Consider the following 22,385-nt stretch of genomic DNA (forward strand, 5'->3'; position numbering starts at 1 on the left):
AGCGTCATTAATCCGGTCCCCTGACCACTTGCTTTCTCAGAGCAGACCTAGCAGTATAGTCTTAAACTAAAGTGTTTAATGTGTAACCTATATGTTTAATCTAGAATCAGAACAATTCTGTATGTTTCTGCCTAGCATCTGACACAGCATATTAACCTACTACGTAGAAAACAAAAGTGATGTTTTTATATGTTAAGTTTTCAAACTCTCTAAGCAACGTACATCATTTCTGTTCATATCCTTACCTAAAAAATTGTGTGCAAGATCTCATGTCTACCCCTGTTTAAACTGTGCCTAACGTGCTAGAGGTCTGCCTTTGGGGTACCTCATAAGCAATTGTTATAACTGTGCTCACTTCAAAAATAAAGAATAAAAAAAAAAGAAAAAAAAGAAAGTGTAGTGATTGTAGGAAGGAGAAGAGTAAAGGAGGTGCACATAAGGGGGAGGGTTGGGACCAGCGGGGGGCAGCCGCAGGCCCCAACCCTCCCCCTTATGTGCTGCCCTGGCGTTCTAGGATCAAGGGGTCCCACATTTTGTGGAAGTGTTTTGTTGTTTCTTGGGGCATGGCTGATACATTTCCATAGCTTCAGCTGTCTTTCAGAGTACTACTGCGAGGGAGGGTTTGTTGTGGTTATCCCATTGTTCTACAATCGTGCGTCTATAGGCAAGTGCAATTTTACCCACCAGTTTGTTCTGAGCTCTGGTAAGAGTGACATGGGGTTTGGCGAGTAACCAGATCCAGGGTTCCCTATGCAAGTCTGTTTGGAGGATTCTTGAGGCGAGGCTAGAGACGCAGGCCCAAAGCTGGGAGATAGATGGGCATTCCCACCATAGGTGGATATATGTGCCCTATATTCCGCATCCTTTCCAGCAGACATCTGTGTCTGAGCGCCCCATTTGCTACAGCCTGAGAGGCGTGAGGTACCACTGGAGCATCGTCTTGTATGCTTGTTCCTTGTGGTTAACGCATACAGTGAGTGATGCCGTGGCTTCCCAGACGTCAGTCCAGTCGGAGGGATCGTTTGATGGGTCCATGTCTGTTTCCCAGGCCAACGTATAAGAGAGGGCATGTACCGGGGAGGTTGAATTCAAGAGGGAGTTTATTGTGGAAATTTGTCCTTTTTGAATGGGTGCGTGTAGACATGCTTTTTCAAAGTGTGTGAGTGTGGTGATGGCTGTGGCCATGATGTTTGGTTAGTTGAAGAAGCTGCATAATTGTAGGTATCGGAAATGGTCGAAGGTAGTTAATGGTACTTTTCTTGGTAGGTCTGCGAATGGTAAGAGTTGTTGATTACGAAAGAAGTGGAGGAGTCTTAGCAGCCCATTGTCTTCAAAGTTTGCAAAGTTTTGGAGTGTCATGCCTGGGAGAAATTGTTTTTTTTCTCAAGACTGGTGTGAGTGGTGATGGTACATTTACTAGAGGAAATCGTGAGGTTGTTATATCCCATATTTGGAAGGATGTGGTTAGAGCTGGGGATGTTAGGGGGGGTGTTTGGTCTATCTCTCCTAGGGAGCCAGAGGAGGAGTGAGTGGAGATCTCTTCCCAGGAGATCATGTTCTAGGTCTGGATCTGCCGGCCCTGGTAGAGACCTACCCCCGGAATACACTTCTCATGGAGGACTGGATGCATATCAGTAAATGCACCAATGAACCGCCTTAGATCCTTTATGAAGGAATCTCCAAAAAGTATGTCCAGGGCATCTTTGCCAGCCTCACGGAGGGCTAAATTTTAAACAATGGCTTTGCGTCGTTCCATAGAGAGGGATGCATTAATGCTGTCCACTATACAGATGGCCCTTTGGACCTAACCACAGAGTTCCTCCAGGTCAACCTGCCTGTTATCGGCTCTGGCGTCCTCCGCCAGTTCAAATAGTTTGGCCAGGGGGCCAAAGAAGTCCAAGTGTTTATCTTGGTAGGAACTGAGAGACGAATCTAGGCCCTTATGCGGGTTCCACCCTAGTTTGACCAAAAACTGGGTCGACCTCCGGGGTGTCACATACCTTGTTAGGTACCACAGGTCTAGGGCAGGTTCTGGGCTGCCTTGCTAAGAGGACGCTGCACCCAGATTTCTAGGTAGCGGGCCACGTGGTCCACCAGGAGTCACTCGACCAACCTAGAATGATGTAGGTCATTCTGGTTGAATTTGGGCCCGCCCAGCGGATCCATTCTGGGCAGTCCCCACGTCTGCGAGAGAATCAGGCTTGGGTCGCCTCCTGTCATCCTCGCTGGGGCAGAGGTAAAGAGACCACCAGAATCTTTCTCTGAGTCACTACAGGACTCAACACCAGCCTCCTCGCTAGACCCGATTTCTGAGTCACTCTCAGTCTGTGCTCTTGCACATTTCCTCCACCGCACCTGTTCTGCCTAGCACGGAAAGGCTCTTTTGCGTTGATGAGACAAGCATTCAGGGGCGACCAGAGATGGGGATCCACATCAGGACCATGTATGGGTGTCAAGGGATCCGTGGCCACTGCGCTCTATGGGTATGCAAGCAGTGCCTGAGATACAGTATAAGACAAGGCCGAAGACATAGATCCCACAGTGGCCACAATGGCGTTGGTCACAGACTGTTGCAGAGCCAAGGACTGCGTGTCCTTCCTGCGAGAAGCAGGGTCTACCACCAAGGGTGGGGAGCCAGCAGTAGAAAGGACATCTTCCAATATTAGTGGGGTATCCATCTCCCCAGGGGTAGGCAGGCATACAGGCACCTTAAGCTTAGGCATGGGAAGGCAGATAGGAGTAAGACCCACAGTATAACCAAAACTAGGAGAATCTAGGATGCTGCTAGAGAAAAGGCAGTGAAGTAGTGAGGGTTAATCACCCAGACTCATTACCCAGGAGAAGGGACATAAGGGAGCTCACCAGGGCCCAGACCAGTAGTATAGACACGAGGTGAGAAGAGGCAGGGTTAGGGTAAAACCGGAAAGAAACACAATCCCAAACTTGCAAGATTGTGGGAGAAAAAAAACAGGAACTTGCATGAAAAAGTACCGTACCGAATGCATCGAGTAAGGCAAAACTGCGAACGCGGCACAAAAAACCTACCGAACAGTTGCACATGAATCCGCAAATGAAACAGCGTTTGCGAACCAAATGCGGACCAAAAACCAATACGTATAAAGAGAAACTGTCATTTACGTGTGAACTGTAATCGCGAAAAAATACGAACTGGGCTGAACGGTGGTGCAATAAGCCACCAAAAGGGCACCAAAATGAAACCGGGACCCGGAAAAAAACAAGCAGGTTCTAAATAAAGAGGGGGGGGGGGGGGGTGGCAGAACCACTAAAATATAAGGTAAATAAACCAGGGGAGAAAGACCCCAAATTACAGGGAATGAACCACACTAGCTGGTCTGGGACCCTGGGTACAGGATTAAAAGATACATAATAATAAGGTAATCACAAGTCTATCTAAAATCACAAGTCTATCTAAAATCACAAGTTAAATAAAAGTACAAGTCTAAAATAAAAAGTACAACTAAAATCTAGAAAGACAAAGAAATAGGTACTTAACTGACTGTGGAGCAGCAAAGAAAGAGGAGTATCTAGGGGAGGCACTTACTATTATACTGGGACATGGTCTGGGAGTGGCTTATGTTACCATGTATACAATATTTTTCTTACTGTTTTGTATTCTTTGCTGCTATAGGTGGACAGTAAAGAAGGGGTAAGTAAAGAAAGAATATGCAATATGAGCTTCAATGTCTTGTAATAAAATTCAAAATTGGCAGGCATGACATTTTAATGGTACCCTAGAAACTTTATTGAGCAAAATATAATAAGAGGCTAATTACCCAGCGATGTTCACGTAGAGGTGAGTGCTATACGACTATCTGAGCTAATTGTGCAGTGTGATAATACAAAAGTAGGTTGGGCAAACCCAGTACACCCTTATATCTGGGTTTATACAGTGTGTTCTGTGCTGTTTATTCTGCTAAATAAATCTGTCAATCACTCTCTGTAATTTGTTTAAGTCGGCTCTTGTGACCCTAATGGGCAGAGCCAAAAATAGGAACAGAACCCTAGATAGCACAATAATTTTAATGCAATTAATTTGGCACATCCATGAAATAGGTCTATCAAACCAAGCCTCTACCTCTTTTTTCAAGTTGTTAATTAATTGTAGATAATTACTGGAAAACAGAATTGCACAAGAAGAGCAAATTTTACACCCAGATAACCCCGAACTAAATAGTAAATTACATTTATTGCATAGTATCTCCACGTCCCTCTCTGACACTTAAAATGGGACTGTAACTGATTTAGAACAGTTTATTTTATATCCTGATATTTGACCAAATCGGTCCAAGAGGTGGAGCAGCAGTGACAAAGATTGTGCCAGGTCAGCCATAGATATCAAAATATTATCGGCATATGTGTTGTGTATGTATTACCCATGTATGTCTGATTGATGTTTTTTTTTCTTTTTCAATGTTCTGTATTTTGTTTTTCTCTCAATTACTTCATAATTGCTGTTCTGTTCATTGCTTACTCTGGAGAAGAGAAAGGGTGGTCCCAAACACTTGATAATGGTTATGTTTGCTACACTAAACGTGCAGAGACTTAACTCCCCTTTTAAGAGGTCAATTTTGCTCCAATCACTAAAATATATGAAAAATTGATTTATGTGCGATCCAAGAGACCCACTGGAGATGGTCAGATAAATTCATTTTTAACTCAAAAGATTTACCTACTATTATCCACTCAATGTCTCTCAATGACTGACAAGAAAAAAAGAGGTGTTGCTTTATTTTTTCAAAAGTCCTTAGATTTAATTATTAAACATTTCAAATACGATGAAGGAGGGAGATATCTAATAATCGTATGTGTAATTTTTATTTTTTAACATTAGAGCTAGGCATGAGTATCTCCATCTTTCACTGTTAGATATTACCTTTATACCATATTCATCATCTGTTTATTTAAATTTTTATTCTTTTCTACCTTCATTTTACTTTTTTATTTTAATATTCTATTTATATCTCTACCCATACTTATCACTCACTCATGGACCTAAACAAACAGAACAAACAAACAAAAAAAAATCCTTTTCACTTTCCTCTTTCCTCCACTCTTTTTCCTTTCTCTTTTTTTGTTATTCCCCAACTGCTTTTGACTTTCCTTTTTCTTTTCATTTTCTACCTGTCCCCTTTCCTATCCCTTGTTCCCTACAGTGAGGAATGAAGACTACATATAATCTTTTTTGTCTTTTCCAATTTCTGTACCTTCTAACTTCTTCCTTTCTCAACCCCTAATCCCCCTTCCTCTTTTCTTTATTTTTTTTTCCTTTTTCTCTTCATTGCCCTTTTAGAAGTGTTAATACTTATTTAGCCAAGGACTCCATAGAGTATTATATATTTCCAAAGTCTGATAGTTCAAATAAAAGCCCCTTTCCATTTCTCCTTGAGGTACTACTTACCTATTCTTTACTATCGAAAGTTGTTTGCAATTCACTTTGCCATGCCAACAATACTCTTGATGTTGCCTCTTGTTTTAGGGTAAGCATTAATCTATGGATCGTCTTAATTATACCTTGTTGAGGTTTATTATTAAAGATTTTGTTTACCTGTTCATATACTCCATTTCCATCCTCTCTATATAGATGCACTCTAATATAATTTTTAATTCTTATCCTAAAAAATCTGAGGATTCAAGAGACCCAATTCATTACATAATGTGTTAATAGTCTTGAGTTTGTGTCCTATTAATAAGTCTCTGATTTTGATTTTATATTTATCATGTGGAGTCTTTACTGCTATATTTTGGAAATGGGTTTCTAGACTTAGAAGAGAGGTATTTTTAATAACTTTATCTTTTATTAAAAGTTTTTTCTTAAACCTCGTCCATCCACTAATAATATTGTCAAGGATAATTAAGGTATTCTATCTAGCTATATTTTAAATCTCATTATGATGAGCCCCTAAAATATCTTCCAGATTCTTGATTTTTAGTATTTCAGATTCTATCAAATACCAATCTTCTTGTTTAGAATTGTCTATTTGAAGTTTATGAGCCTGAATAACCATCATTACATTAGCAGAACTGTTGTATATAATGTATTTCTGCAGATTCAATTTTTTTCCCCCTGCCATATAAACGTTTGTCATTTTTTGAAAATAATCACAATATTTTATGGGAATTTCAAGGGGAATCATACATAAACGATATAACCATTTGGGGAATGCGTAAGCTTTTATTATATTCATCCTGCCCATCCATGACACAAATAGATGTTTCCATTCTGCCAAATTTTTTTTATATTCCTTAATTAAAGCAAGGTAATTAATTCTCCAAATGTTTTCAACATTGTCTGTTAAAATTATCCCCAAGTATGTGATCCCTGATTTATTCAGCACAAGCCCATATTGGCTTTGGATTTTATATGCAACTTGAATTGAGCCTATTGTAAGGGTCTGGGTTTGTGAGTACCTAATTGTACTTTATTACTAATATATATACCAACAATATTACACTATATATATGTTTCTTCTAGGCCAATCACCTACGACAGAACCCTAAGAAAGTTTGGATGCAAAGGAGGGATAGGGTCACCTTAACGGACCCTAAAGCACAAGAACTTGAGCTAAGTTTTTTTTTAGCTACTTGACAGTTTATCTCACATTAAAATTACATTATACAGTTTTCACTATTTTTTTATTTATTTTTTTTAGACAATCTTTATTTTTCAGAAATAAATCAAATTTTTTACAAATATAGTGGTCGAGTGAGCATACACATGGGTATAGAAATAGATCAATAACAGGGAGATCGTAGACAATCGTATATAGGGGTAAGAATGCATTGCTTGTGAATAAGTGTCCCGCATTAGCACAATATGCTTGTTAAGAGCGTTTGACGTACAGTTCACATTTATCGGGTTGTGAGGTAAGGGGGGTATCCCAATTGGGCCCTTGGTGGCTAATGTGTCTAGGGGACCTGGTCTGATCTGCTATACTTTGTGGTGAGGGCCGCATATATATCCGTGGCTATCTCCCCTCCCACTGCAAAGGCAATCCCCTTGGCATGGTGGCCGTGCCACATCATGCTGCTTATTTGTCTAAGCTGGAGTAGCCGTCTTGGCTTTGGGTGCTGAGTGGTGCGGCATAGGCTCGGACAGCATTGTAGCGCCCTTGAGAGTGTTGAGACCCGCCACCAAACCCATGCTAATGTCAGTAGGTCTTAGGAATGGGTCCGACATGGATGTTACTCTGGCAGGACAGTAACATCTGGTTAGTAAGGTAGTCATATGGTACCATACGTGGTGTTTAGGGCAGTTTGACCCTGTTCATCCATTGTTCGATGTTTGGGGGGTCTGTTGTACGCCACTTAAGCGGGATAAGGGATTTGGACGCGTTTAGAAAGTGTCTTGTGAGGGAGCGTTTGTACATCAATAGGGAAAGTGTTGAACACAAACAGCAAAAATGGCTTGTGTCCTTAAGCGTAAGACAAGCTTCTGAAGCTGTGTCCTTAAGGGGTTAAGCCTAGTCGTATACACTTTTGCCAATATCTTTATATCTGAGTTCAAGTGCCATATCGGGTGTAAATTCTGAACTTTATTTGGATGTTTGGCAGGTTTAGGGAGGGTGACTATATGGGCTACAAGCATATCCTGTGGTCACACAAAAATAAAAAATAAATCAAGTCTTGTATCAACTCAAAATGGAGAAAGGTCTTAGATGGATATCCTTCTGCCATCACCAAAAGCAGACACCCAAAAGTGGTGGGAATATCTTCAATAACAATTGTTATATATTCACTTATTCTTTTTTTTCTTCTCAGGATATGCCCTCATGGTTCATAATTTCACTTGTCTTTTACAAGTGTAACAATATGCTGGTAAACTAATGATATAACTGTGTACTGTCTTTGTATGTGTACTTGTTGTAAATGTGTTTAAAAAAATTCAATAAAGATTATTGAAAAAAATAAAGTCCCCAATAGGTAGGCTAGCTTTCTTCCCCAGTTGTGCGATAAATACATTGATCTTTCTGAAATCTTTTTTTTTCAGATCATTCTGTAATGGAGAAGATGGTTTTAAAATGTTTAGAAATGTTTAAAAAAAAAAAAAAATTTTTTTTAAGAAGGATACTTCCATTCTATAAGCATTAAATCTTTCAAATTAGGGTGCATTGGAAAGGCGTATGGTTTCTTGCTTTTGCCACCTTCATATATCTTTAGAAAACTCATCCATATGGCTTCCTACTTCTCTGAAAGCCTGTGAAGTCTATCCTGTTAAAAACTCTTTCCTTATTCGAAGAGACAGTGGAATCTTAAGAGGCAGAATCTACAGATTAATCTGAACTCTTATCTGTAACCTCAAAATACTTATGATTTTTCCTCAAAGATGGTGACTTGCTATCTGGCTCTGACTGTATAGACAACTGTGCTGACTGCATGTCCAAAAATTTTTATTGTAAACTATTTTGGAACCATGTAAGAACACTTCAGCCTTTTTTTTTTTTTTTCAAGCATCCTCATAAGATTATTTTTTAACAATTACTAGAAACCTTTTTCTTGTAGCCATCTGGCATGGGCTGCACACAGGAGGAACAAATTAAAAGCTTTGATTTCAAAAGACATTTTCCCCTTTTCAGCTGATTCAGTATTAGATACATTGAAAAGAGTAAAATATTCTATTTTTACATTTTAAAAAAAAAATACTACCTAAACTAAGGCAAGCTCAGGCTAGAGACCACAAGATAAAAGCAGAAAGTCTTACCTTAACACCTTAAGGACACATGACATGTGTGACAGGTCATGATTCCTTTTTATTCTAGATGTCTCTAGCAAAGCCACATGTTTGGTCCAACTTGCTTACGCTTCTTCACCTTGTCAGTGTAAGAAAAAAAAAAAAAGGAGCTCTACACAGAGCCTCCCTAACAGCAACCAGCTGTATCACCAACTAATAGAGCCAGCAGGGTAAAAGGAGGCACTTGCACATTTTAATGTTTTTATTTCAGAGGGTTACCTGCCCATTAGTTGGAGGAGCAACCCACTGATATTGCCATACGATAGGAAAATAAGAATTGGCTCATGGGATATACTCACTAGCTGATAAGGAATCTAACAGCCCGTATATCAACTCCTAATCAGCTAAATAAGAGTTGGTAGAAAGAGGGGGAGCATGTTCTCCCAGGTAACATAGGGTCTCACCATCAACTTACTCATTTTATTTGGTTCCTATCCCAAAGAATTAGAGAGCTGGTACATTTATTTTTTTTAAACAAATTCACCATTTATTTTGTATACACCAAATTGGTATTCACCTTAGTGCTATGGTAATCTCTGAATTTGCATTTATATATAGTAAAAGAATGAGAACACACACCTCTATATATTTCTCAGATACTCTTCATTGTTCAGCTAGTAGAGTTTGATTTAACCATGTTTGACCTATTGGGTAGCTCCTGCGGTCTCCATTAATTTCTAGCTGCTGATTAGCCTAACCTTCAACATCAGCCAACAGAATAACTGTCGTCATCATTGAATCGATTTTCTATGTGTAAGAAAAACATTACAATTACATTACGTAATTGTTCAGTCCAGTGGCGGCACTACCAGGGTCACAAAAATTCACCTTACTGACTGGGCAACTGTCAAGTGGAGGAATCCAGGTCAGATAGCCCTCCTTGCAAAACCATCATTTCTTGAAACCTTGCTAATATTAGTTATTTGCAATGCAAAGCTATGACAGGGCTAGGCTAGTATCAGTATACATTGACTTTCACCTCAAGCATTTTATCTAACAGTACAGCATGCATTAACTCTCTACACACTGTGTTCAGGAGACTGAGCGGCCTCCACATGGTGTGCTTATTCAAGCCACAGAGCTCTGATCTTTAGCAATGTTAAAAGCATAGCAGAAAAGTGGATTCACATTCTGCCAAATCCCACAGACTAACACACACTCAGCCACCACACCATAAGTGGGGGGGATCAATGAGGGTGTTCTTCTGTTTTTGCTCCTAGGCACAGTGGTTCATAGTTACACCCCTGTTTTGGTCACACACAAAAACAAGGACACAAGTGAAAGCTTTTATATTTATTGTCCACTGCTTGACATTTAAATTGAGGAATGTATCTGGCATTAGAATATGTGGATTTTCAAACAACTTAACATGTATAATGACCTTTAAGTATCTTCAGTGATAAAATAGTTGAAATGATGTTGCTAGAATCGCTGCCAGGCTATTACTGCCTTTAAAACAAAGGAAAATACAGCAGTTTCATTTAGAAAAGTGAACATTTCTTACTTGAAGCAGTCATTAAGTATGCCAATACCAATACAATTCTTTATAATACTACTACTTTTGGCACACACCCAAGTGAGCTGATGACTGACATATTGCAGGCCGAACCATCAACTTCTGTTATATCCACTTAAGGGAGTATATGAAGGTGATTAATTCTAGCAATATTAACAATTAAGACTTTCTATTTGAATCCCTATGTGATCTGCAATAATAACTGTTAAAATATTGAATTTACAAAAAAATAAAAAAATAAAATAAAAGTAACTCAGCTTTTTCTTGTTGTGTTTAAAATTTTTTTTTTTTTTTACAATATTTTGCAATAGTATAAAACGTATTTTGTGGGAAAATCTTGGGTGAAAACTGAGATAACAGACCATTTTGAAAGAAAGATCTTAAAGTAATAAATCTGAAAACAAAAACTCCCCAAAATCTTCCAGATAAAACATGCTATACAGTAAAACATACAATTAAATAAAATCATCTCAAGTTACAATGCAAGTGTGTGTCCTTGAGCCAAAGGAATATCGTAATTAACACAATTCCATCTCTTTTCAACACATCATGCTATGTAAAAATAGTGCGCTATATTACATGAACGATATATACAAATATGAGCTGCAAAGCATTTGTTACGTTGTCTTCCTGAATCCTTTTAGAATAGGATATATGTTTTCAAAAGCTTCATAGATCTCTGCCCGGACTTTAGCACCTGAAATGGACAATGGAAATATTATATACACACTTGTTGAATATAAATATTGATTTCTATTTAAAATGCAATAGTATGAGCATGATTTATTCATAGAACCCACCTTTTAGCATTATGTAGCAGAAATTAGTAGATCTATACAGATGCTAATAGTTTCTACTTTGAATGGTTTATGCATTCTAAAATGATCAGTTCTCATTTACTCTCATTTAACAGTTGTGTATGTAAAACGTTCACAAAATACAACTTTTCATAAAGAAGTCAAGTTTCACACTTTAAATCGTTACACTGCAACCTTGGTTAAAAAATAAAGAATAAAGTACGTCAAGTACTACCTTTAAATACACCTTTTTATATTTTGTTCCAAAACAAACCGGTTTGAAGCCATGGCCATATTGGGCAACAAAAAGAAAGAATTCCTATCTGGCTCCAAGCATTTTTTTGGATCATAAATCCTTTGCTATGGATAGTAAGAAAATATTCCAAGCACAATAGCCAGTGTCAAACTGTTCTAAATTAGTTTGACCATTTACATGCTCTGTTAATTGAACTTTAAAAGGAACACTATAGATGTATATAGCTGTTTAGGTGATCTCGCACTCACCCCTCCCCCCCCAAATTAGAATGGTAATTTTACTAACCTTTATATAGCACCGCACAGGTATACTCGCTGCTGGCTGCCGAGCTTTATCAAATCAGCATCTCCTCATAGAGATGCACTGAATCAATGCAACTCTCTCGGGAGCATTCCACATGCTGAATGTCTGTGTGAATGGCACTAGAGGTTTTCCTAAGCAGTAATGTAAAAATTGCCTTTTCTATAAAAAGGCAGTGTTTACATTAAAAAGTTAGCAGGGACAGGTAATACCCCCTAGAACAGTGATGGCGAATCTTTTTGAGGCAGAGTACCCAAACTGCAATACATGCCAACTTTTTTTTCCTCAAAGTGCCAACACCGCAATTAAACCTGAATACTGAGGTTTAAGTTTAGAAAAAAACAACTTGTACAGTTGTCTGAACTAATTTACATCTTTTGTTTTAAAAAAAAGAACAGAGTTCAATGATTTAAATTTTAAATAATTATATAAATAGATAATTTTACGACATGCAGTGGTTATGGTACTGCGGTCTTCTATTCCTTTCCCAACAGCTGAGCCTAAGTGATTATAGCTACAGCAGGGAGTAGAGGAATAGTAGAGATGAATACAGCTTCCAAGACTATTCTCCCCAGCAAATAGAATATTCCCCCCCAAACATGAGCCTAGACTTCATGAAGGGTGTAACAGGAATGATCTTTATTGAAAACAGGCTGGCTTTTATGAGAAATCCTCCTGCAAGAGGACCTCCCACAGCCAACAAATACATTAATCATTATACAGTTTTGCACTAATACACGCCCTCCCTCTGCCTGGGAGATTTTGAGATAAGTTAAGGAATAAATCAATTATCTCCAGGCAAAGGGCACACATTTTCCCCAAAAGTTAGAACACCCCTTTCCCCACAAGGTATCCCCACAAAATACATATCCTGATAGCCCTGATCTGATATCCTGATGGCCCTGATCTGGGGGACACACATATCCAAATTTCACCCAGATCGGTTCAGGGGTTCTTAAAGGACCACTCTAGGCACCACTTCAGCTTACTGAAGACCACTTCAGCTTACTGAAGTGGTCTGGGTGCCAGGTCCAGCTAGGGTTAACCCATTTTTTTTTTATAAACATAGCAGTTTCAGAGAAACTGCTATGTTTATAAATGGGTTAAGCCTTCCCCCAAACCGCTAGAGGCGCTTGCGTGATTCTGACACTGAAAATCACAGTGAGAGCACGCAAGCGTCCATAGGAAAGCATTGATAATGCTTTCCTATGCGACCGGCTGAATGTGCGCGCAGCTCTTGCCGCGCGTGCGCATTCAGCCGATGGGGCGGAACGGAGGCAGAGATCTCCCAGCCCAGCACTGGAAAAAGTTAAGTTTTACCCCTTTTCCCCTTTCCAGAGCCGGGCGGGAGGGGGGCCCTGAGGGTGGGGGCACCCTCAGGGCACTATAGTGGTCCTTTAAAAAGTGTGGAAGTCATGTTTTACCGACCACACACGAGGCTCCTGCCCAAAACAGTTGCACGAATTCAGCGTGTGCGGTCGGTCAATTAGGAAAAAGGCGAAAAACGGGCAAAATACCGAATAGATGCTTCTGGCTCATAGTAGCGATTGTTCCCCTTGTCTGCACGAACATAACTACCGAATACTGCTCTTCTGGCTGTTCGGTAAGTGGGAGAAGCCGGCGTTCGGTAGTTTTCAGCGGTGGTTTGTGAGGTCGAGTGTCAGATTTTAGTTCCAGACACTCGACGACCAAGTCCCGCTGACCCCCCTCGTGCGAACAAGATGGCCGCCGTTTTCTTTTCCACGTGGCGTCCAACAAATGCAATACATACACACCGACTGCTGAACACATTCACACACCGACTGCTTAATACATACACACCGACACACAGACAGACTGCTAAATACACACAGTCCGCTAAATACATACATACATACATACATACATACACACACACACACACACTGCTGAGAACGCAGTCAGCGGAATACACACACACACACACACACGCATTGAGGGGTGCAGTGTGTGGAGTGCTGTGTGTGAGTATGGAGGACAGGTCCTGCAGCTCTCCTGTCCTCCCGCTAGATGCTGTGTGGATAATTGCCATGGTTACGTGCAGCAATGCTCCACACAGCTAGCAGGAGGACAGGAGAGCTGCTTCCTCGATCCCTCCCCTCTGCTTCCGGTCCTCCGACAAGAAAGCAGGGTAGGCGCCTGCCGTTTTGGGCAGGCAGGTGCCTGCTCTGCATTGATGGTGAACCTATGGCCGCGTGCCCACAGAGAGGGCCCGGCGTGCCACAGGTTCGCCATCACTGCCCTAGAACAACTACATTAAGATGTAGTTCTGGTAACTATATTGTCCACTTAATCATACGCATTAGGCTGTTGCAGGTAATTAACAGAGCAAGAGATAAGAAAGTTTAACATTCTATGCAATATGGAAAGATATATTAAAAAAAAAAAAAAAAAAAAGTGCTCTTTTCCAGGAAATGTCATATCCGTCAAATCCAGGGGAGATGTGGATAGGACTACCAAGGCAAAGAGATTTAATTTCCAATTGGCAGATTGAGCAGTGACACTGCAGGGGCATGGTCTCACTCAAACCAGTACATTAAGCAAATGTTTTGGTGCTCTTAAGTGTCGTACTTTTATTGGTATTCACACAATGCTTGCATATGTGGATGAAATTAATGCAAAGTCTAACACAATACCTTACGGAGACTGAACTGATACAATGTGATTCCCTTGGCCCTAGTTTTATCATATACCACAATATAGAAGAAATAATATAGCTAGAATACTTACCAGTCAACACAACCTTTCCAGACACAAATATAAGCAGGACAATTCTTGGTTTGATCATTCTGTATATAAGACCCGGAAATAATTCTGGTTCATAACTACGAAAGAGAAGTGTGGAAGAGAGGTTAGGTGTTTTACCAAATTGCTTTTTATTTGGTATTCAGCACAAAGCAACACACAGAAGACGCAACGTGAAACAAAATTTCTATCCTGCTTTAACTGTATCATGTGGTCATACTCAAAACCGTGACAGTTTCTCTTTAAAGGGATTCTAAAGTGTCAGAACCCACAGTGCATCGCATTTTGCTGCGTATGGGGCTGCATAGCCACAGACCGGTCAAAGTGCCAATGTTGACCCCTGTCCAACGCTGAAAGCACCTTTAAAGAAAGAAGGTGAATGAATGAAGATTAATCACACTTTGTCTTTAGATCAGGTGAATCGCCAGATTGTGCGTAGTTTACCTGGGGAAGAGATGGCAGCAGGATGCACTATGGGAAGAAGGCAGGCTGGCAGAGGCAATGTTCTGCTGAGAAAATTGGGTCGTGCACTCATGTACATGTTACGTTGACACGTACCATCTACCTAAAGATTGCTGCAGACCACGTACACTCCTACATCACAATGGTGTTCCTTGATGGCAGTGGCCTCTTTCAGTAGAATATTGAACCCTGCCACACTGCACACATTTTTGTTCCCTTGGCCTCTAAATTCCCCAGATATCAATCCGATTGAGCATCTTTGGTACGTGATGGAACACCAAGTCCGATCCACAGATACCTGACCTCGCAATTTGCAGGACTATGCTGCAATAATCTTGGTGCCAGATACCAGAGAACACGTTTACAGGTCTTGAGGACTCCATGCCTTGATGCATCAGAGCGGTTTTGGCAGCACAAAGGTGACCTACATGATATTAGGCAGGTGGTTTTAACATTGTTGCTGAACAATGTAAATCGAGATTTAAATCCTGGGTGGTGTGAGTGGTGTGAGTAGGGTTTAATCCATGCTCACACCAAGGCATTTTTTGTATCAATCCTTGGAGCTCCACTCTGTCAGTTAAAGTAATTTTAGAAACTCAGCACTGCGTACAGCCCTTCACCTCCACAGAGAACACAGAGTGATTGGGCGATCAACTTCAGTCACGTTATTCTCATGCTGGACCTAGTGCTTGGTAGACCCCAAGTCTAAACAGACCTAGGAGGGTCTTCTTCCATTCCCCCAATGCCTTTGTGATTGGTAATTGGCAATGTCGGTTGCTTCACACCGACCACATTGGGCATACTCTTATTAATGTAACAGGAGATGTTACACTGATAATAGTTGGCAGTAACTACTGTTTTATCTTAGAATTCCCTTTGCTTATATAAATACTGATATTGGCACAGAGAAACCTTAGGTTTAGAAATAATTTTAGGATTAGGATGAGCAAAGGAATACTCTGCATAAACCAGCAGAGCAAACCCTGACACTAATGCCAGTGATAGGATTACGATTACAATTAAAAGGGACACTACAGTCACCCAGGTTATGGAACTATGGTGTATACAATTAGGGCATAGGTTAGGATTATGGTGAAGTTTACGATCAGATTAAGTGTTCTATTTGGGATTTTGATTTGGTATAGAATCAGGGTTTAGTTTAGATTAAGATTGTTACTTTGCAAAAGGTATACCAATTGATACAACTCAATATTGTGGAGGACAGTTAAAATAATTTGATTACTACAGGGAGACTAGATTTAAAAAAAAAATAGCAGCAAAATACATGTACATATAAAAATGAAATAATAAAATTCATGACCACAAAAATTTTTTTTTTTAAAACATAACACCTCAATAAAGCGTCAAATGTATAATGTGAGTCCCCATGGTACCCACATTTGCAACGGTATGCATTTCTGGAGTAATATAAATATGTGAGCTACTATAATGCGCCAAAATGCAACACAGATGCATCTGGGGAGATAAATTCAACACAGTATTTTCACAAAACCTTGACAAGGGCATTCAAAGGGGGTCATTCTCTACTCAGGAAATATAGCTGAGCACAATTGAGTTCTTGTAATTACAGTAGCACACAAAGTTTACAAAATAAACCAGTAAACTGCAAAATCGCCAAACAATTGTGTATATTATCGCAATAAAAGCTAACATTATTAGGACATTCACAGTTAAAATGTCATGCATAACAAAAAAAACAAAAAAAAAAAAACCTTTTTTGCCTAAAATGGTGGCAGTACACAAATGGGTTGTGCTTCCATATGCTGGCACAAGTAGCCTGAAAGATATTAAAATGTTTTAAATTGTTCCTCCCCCTCACCCTTTATATTCCCCACAGTACCTTACTAACCAGTTCGTTTAAAAAAAAAAAAAAACCTAAAAAAAAAAACCAAGGACAGTCTCCATTCCATGCAAAAAAATAAAAATAGAACAGGGAGGGACATTGTACTGCTACCATATTAAGGAAAAATAATTTACGGTGAGTAAACATTTCTGCTTTTCCTAGCATCTGGCGGCAGTAAACAGATGGTATATAGTAAGATCCCAAGGCAAATGAGTGAGGGAAGTCAATACACAACTGCTTGGAGCACCTCACATCCAAAATCAGCTTCTGAGGATGAAAAGAGGTCTATCCCTGTAGTGTTTTATAAATGTGTGAAACGTCCACCAAGCAGCAGCTCAGCATGTGTCATCTGGAGAAGCGTTGGCACGTTCTGCCCATGAAGTAGGCACAGCTCTAGTGGAGTGAGCTTTGATTGAGATGGGAGATTGAAGACCAGAATGTACATATGCCAGCCTGATGATTTCCATAAGTCACCAAGCAATGGTAGTTCTAGTTAATGCCCCTAATAGCCTTCGGTAAGAATGAAAGTTTAGGATATAAAATGACCTTATCCTGATGGAAAATGGTAAATTCTCCTGAAGATAGAGCTTGAATTTCCCCAATTCTCTTTGCCAAAGTAATAGCAAGGAAAACAGTCTTGAGAAAAATAAACTATAATGGAACATCATCTAAAGGTTCAAAGGGTGATTCACAGAGAGCCTTCATAACGAAAGATAAATCCCAAGAAGGGACAAAAGATTTACGAGAAGGCCTTAGTAGCAGGATTGCTTTGAAGAAATGTCTAATCCACAACTCTGAGGCAAACTTTCACGAGGAAATGGCTCAAGGCAGACAAATGCACTTTTAATGTAGACACGCAGAGACCAGATTTAAAAAAAACAAAAAAAAAAAAACACATCATGAACAAAATGGATAATTGTGTCACTGGAAAGGGAACTATGTAGGTGGTTGTGATCATAACACCAATGAAGAAAACAATTCCAGATTCTTAAATATATTCTCGAAGTTAACTTCCTCATAGATCCCATCAAAAGGTCAAACCTATGACCCAGGATGCTATGACTTTGCAGCATTAGCCTTGCAGCAGCCATGCTGTTAATCTAAACAGGAGCAAGGTTTCAATAGGCAGCTGTTTTCTAACCGGTTTGGAAGCTCCAAAAAACTTCTGTTGGGCCTGTAAGGGATAATTGCCAGCACCTGAGCCTGTTCTGACCTGATTTTTTTTAGACTACTCTTGGAATTAAAGCCACTGGAGGGAACAGATATGCCAATTTGAAAGTCCAACTGATGGACATCCCGTCTAGAAAATGAGGGTGATCTTGTTTGTGAAGAGAATCGAACATCCAGACTTTGCAAATTATCCTTCTGGCCAAAACATCCACATCTGGAGTTCCAAATTTTCTGGTGAGAACTGAAAATAGGTCTGGATGTAGAGACCAATCTGAGACCAATTTGACCTGGTCAACCCATCTGCTACTATGTTGTCTTTCCCTTTTATGTGCGTAGTGGCCAAATCTTCCAGTTCCTTTTGAACAGAGGTTTTTTTTATTCTCGTTGTCCCTTGTCTGTTCAAATAATCAACGTTTGTGCTGTTGTCCGATTTAATTCTTACTACTTTGCCTGTGATCCATGGTTTGAAATGAAGAAGAGCATTGAGGACAGCTTTTAATTCTCTGAAATTTGATGTGTCTTGTGGACATATGCCTTGGCTCATATGGGATTGGAAATGAGCACCCCAACCTAGTTGAGAGGTGTCTGTAGTCAAGATTAGCCATTCTTTTTGTTGGAATGACAGACCTTTCGATAGGAAGCTTTATTTCCCCCCCCCCCCACTAAATTAGTTGTCTTCTGACCTCAGAAGAAATCATTTCCAAATCTAGTCTTCCTTTTTGACTACTTCTCTAGAATTTACCATTTCTGTAAGATATGAGTGGTTGATGGAATAGACTCCATACAGAATTTTTGGTTTAAATTCTTTAGATCGAGAATTGACCGCTGTGATTGATCCTGCTTTGGAACTAGGAAAAAACGAGAATATATGCTTTCACCCCTTTCTTAGAAGAGACACTGCAAAAAGTGCCTCTCTGTTTTCTCTTTTGATTGGTGAAAAGAAATCACAAGACTGTGCCTTGGCCTTTCTGTGAATCTAATCTTGCAGCCCTCTGCAATGATGCCCAGCACCCAAGGTAGATCCGTAACTCCTGAAGGTGATAGAGCCAGATCACGTAGCATACCACCCGGGCAGCTATCAGACAAAATTTCCCCCTGATCACATCCTAAGTACCTCACCAAGTCTTGACAGACTACCTATCCATCCCATGCTGGGACAAGAAGAACTAGGTAGTAAGGTACCATGGGGAATATAAAGGGTGAGTAGCAATTTAAATAATTTTAATATCTTTCAGGCTATTTGTCCCAGCATATGGAAGCACCACCCACATGTGTCCATATGCTAGGAATTTTTTATTTCTCACACTTAACTCATATTAAATTATGTTTCATATATAAATATTGATGAAATGAAAGCCTGGTTTCTTATGAAAGAGTTAAATTATGATTTGACAGACATATAGCTCAAATTCTAGGTTTTTTTTTTATCAGAACTTGTAGAATTGCCTAAAGAGGTTAAATGAAAGTCAACTCTGCACTAACGATTAGAGGCCCATGGCAAACAATATGCAACTCGATAATTTGTTGGAAAGTATGAAAGCAAACATTACCTGCTGAACTGCTGATGTGTGAGGACCAAGCCTTCTAATCTGATTGGAAATTTGACATCACAGCTTCCCACCATATTCTGAATCTTAAAGTCTAAAAATTTGGCTGGGAATCCCAATTTCTGTACCACCCTGGCATACTTTCTTGCTGCTAACCGTGACTGTTCTTCACTAAAAAAAAAAAAAAAAAAAAAAAAAAGTAAACAAAAAATTACAACTTAAACTGAATTTGGAAGTAACATGATGACAGTTCAATAGAATAATTACATGCATTGATGCATGTTTGTTTTTTGCAATTAAAGTTTTATTCTAGAGAAGTCATACAATACAAGTAAAGCCATACAATATTAAGAAAAAAAATATATATATATTAAAACCACATAAGAGGAAAGAACCCCAGGTGAACAGGTGATGGCAAGGGACCCTCTTCACCCAGCTGTACCCCAATACAAGGATCCCAGATCTTGTAGAACTGGCTTGAATACATTAATAATGGACATGAAAAGGTAAACTATACTTAATGGAACACTCCGGGCACCATAACTTAATCAGAATAAAGATATGGTGACAAAATGTTCCTGGCACTGGCTTACCTTTATGGGTTAAACTATTTAACACCAAAATGTTAAGCCAAGCAGTGGTTAGTTCTGACCCTCTCCTGTTTTTTTCTGATGCATGAAATCAAGAAGCCACAGACAGGGGCGCTTCTGATTGGTCAAGAGAGTGAGCTGATGCACTAAGCAAACCAGTAGCTCCCTATTCACAAAATGGATTAAGAAGCTATGTACCAAGTGCAAGCAGAACATAAAACATAACATAAGCGTAGACACATTGAATAACAGAATAAAAGGAGGAACAAGGTATGAAGGGGCTGGCACAGAATGAAACCCAGAATAATGCTGAGGAAGGAATATGAATAGAAAAACTGAAAAGGAATGAAAGGGTGAGGGAACTACAAATAGTAGGTACATGTGGTTGGAACGCAACATGACATGGAACACAGGAGGGCATGGAAGGAGATGATGTGATTATAAAATAAGGAGACATGAAAGAAGGCAGAGATCATATAAGTCTACTGGGAAGATAGATATGGATGATTAAAGGGAAACATGATCTGTCACATATACATTGATCGGCAATCACTGCCAAGTGAAGTCTATAGCATTGATTATATCATTACAAATGAACATTCAGTTCCTGAATTCTATGTGTTGGAAGCATTACAAATGGGCAAGTGAAAGACCTTAGAGACTTTGACAAGAGCCAAAACAGTGATGGCTAAATAAAACGGCAAGTCTTGTGGGGTGTTCCCGACATGCAGTGGTTAGTACCTGCCAAAAGTGGTGCAAGGAAGGACAACTGCTGAACCCGTTTCAGGGTCATGGGTACCCAGGCGAAGCAAAGGGTATCCTGTCTGGTCTGATAACACAGAAGAGCTACACTAGCTCAAATTTCTGAACTTAAAGGGACACTCCAGGCACCCAGACCACTTCTGCCCATGGTCTGGGTGCCAACTCCCACTACCCTTAACCCTGCAAGTGTAATTATTGCAGTTTTTTTATAAACTGCAATACTTTGCAGCATTAACTCCTCCTCTAGTGGCTGTCTACTAGACAGCCACTAGAGGGCACTTCCTGGTTTCTAGCACAGGTTTTCTGTGCTATAGCGTCGGTGGATGTCCTCACGCTGTGTGAGGACCTCCAGGATCGCTCAATTCCCCATAGGAAAGCATTGAAAAGCATTTTTAATGCTTTCCTATGGAGAGCTCAAATGCGCGAGCGCTGCATTGCCGCGCATGCGCATTTGGTCGCCCCGGCTGGCGGGATCAGTCTCGCCAACCGGCTGACGTAAGGAAGGTGAGGAGCGGCGGCAACCCAAAGCCACCGCCGAGAGACATCGGCGGGGGTCTCAGGTAAGTGACTGAAGGGGTTTTCACTCCTTCAGCAACCGGGGATAGGAGGTGGGAGGGAGAGGGGACCTGGAGTGCCAGTAAAACAGATTGTTTTCCTGGCACTGGAGTGTCCCTTTAATGCTGGTCATGATGGAAAGATGTCAAAACACACAGTGTATTGGAGTTTGCGGTGTATGTGGCTGTATACCGGTCCACCACCGAAAGCGCCTTTAATGGGGGCGTGAATGTCAGAACTGGAACGTGGAGCAATGGAAGAAGGTTGTCTAGTTTGAGGAATCACATTTTCTTTTAGATCAGGTGGATGCCAGGCAAGTGAATGTTGCTTACCCAGGTAAGAGATGAAAGCAAGATGCACTGGGAAGAATGCAAGCTGGTGAGGCAGTGTTATGCTCTAAGCAATGTTCTGCTGGGAAACCTTGGGTTTGTCTAGCCCTGGTCTAAGGTGTTGCCTTTGCCTCCAAATTCCTTAGATCTCAATCCAATTGAGCATCTCTGTGGAATGTGCTGGAACAACAAATCCAAACCATGGAAGACGCACCTCATAACTTGAAGACCTTAAAGGATCTGCTGCTAATCCCAGATAAAAGATGGCCCGATAAGAGCATTTTGGCAGCACAAGAGACTTACATAATGTCGTGGCTGATAAGTGTATGTAGTCTGTGGGGAGAGTATGCTGACTGTTGTGGCAAAACTCAAATGTTTTTTCTGTTCTACCGAACAGATCTGAGCGGTATTTCAACAGATTGGGCGCTCAGATCCCAGCTATTCAGTGAAGTTCTTTCGTGGAGTTCTGATAAATATTATAAGAGTTATGTTTTAAAAATATGGTTTAACCCCTTAAGGACCAAACTTCTGGAATAAAAGGGAATCATGACATGTCATACATGTCATGTGTCCTTAAGGGGTTAAGGACCAAACTTCTGGAATAAAAGGGAATCATGACATGTCATGTGTCCTTAAGGGGTTAATGTTCTGTACTGGGAGATAATTTAAAGAATTGTTCTTACGCGATTACCTCCCCAGTACAGAAAAGGATCATAGGAAATGTA

At 40.2% G+C, this 22,385-nt stretch overlaps 1 protein-coding gene across 1 annotated transcript in view; it reads right to left on the reverse strand.

Annotated features, from left to right (window-relative positions):
* Positions 1 to 10,027: 10,027 nt before the first annotated feature.
* TBP (TATA-box binding protein) overlaps positions 10,028 to 22,385 on the reverse strand; it is a 46,999-nt gene continuing 34,641 nt past the window's right edge. Inside the window, exons 6-8 of the mRNA XM_063441235.1 lie at positions 19,428 to 19,595; positions 14,367 to 14,461; positions 10,028 to 10,962 (exon numbers count right to left, since the gene is read on the reverse strand). Coding sequence (XP_063297305.1) covers positions 10,883 to 10,962; positions 14,367 to 14,461; positions 19,428 to 19,595 — 343 coding nt within the window. The 3' untranslated portion in view covers positions 10,028 to 10,882. The remainder of the gene's footprint in view (positions 10,963 to 14,366; positions 14,462 to 19,427; positions 19,596 to 22,385) is intronic.

This window comes from Pelobates fuscus, chromosome 2 (genome assembly GCF_036172605.1).
Source record: "Pelobates fuscus isolate aPelFus1 chromosome 2, aPelFus1.pri, whole genome shotgun sequence".
Taxonomy (NCBI): domain Eukaryota; kingdom Metazoa; phylum Chordata; class Amphibia; order Anura; family Pelobatidae; genus Pelobates; species Pelobates fuscus.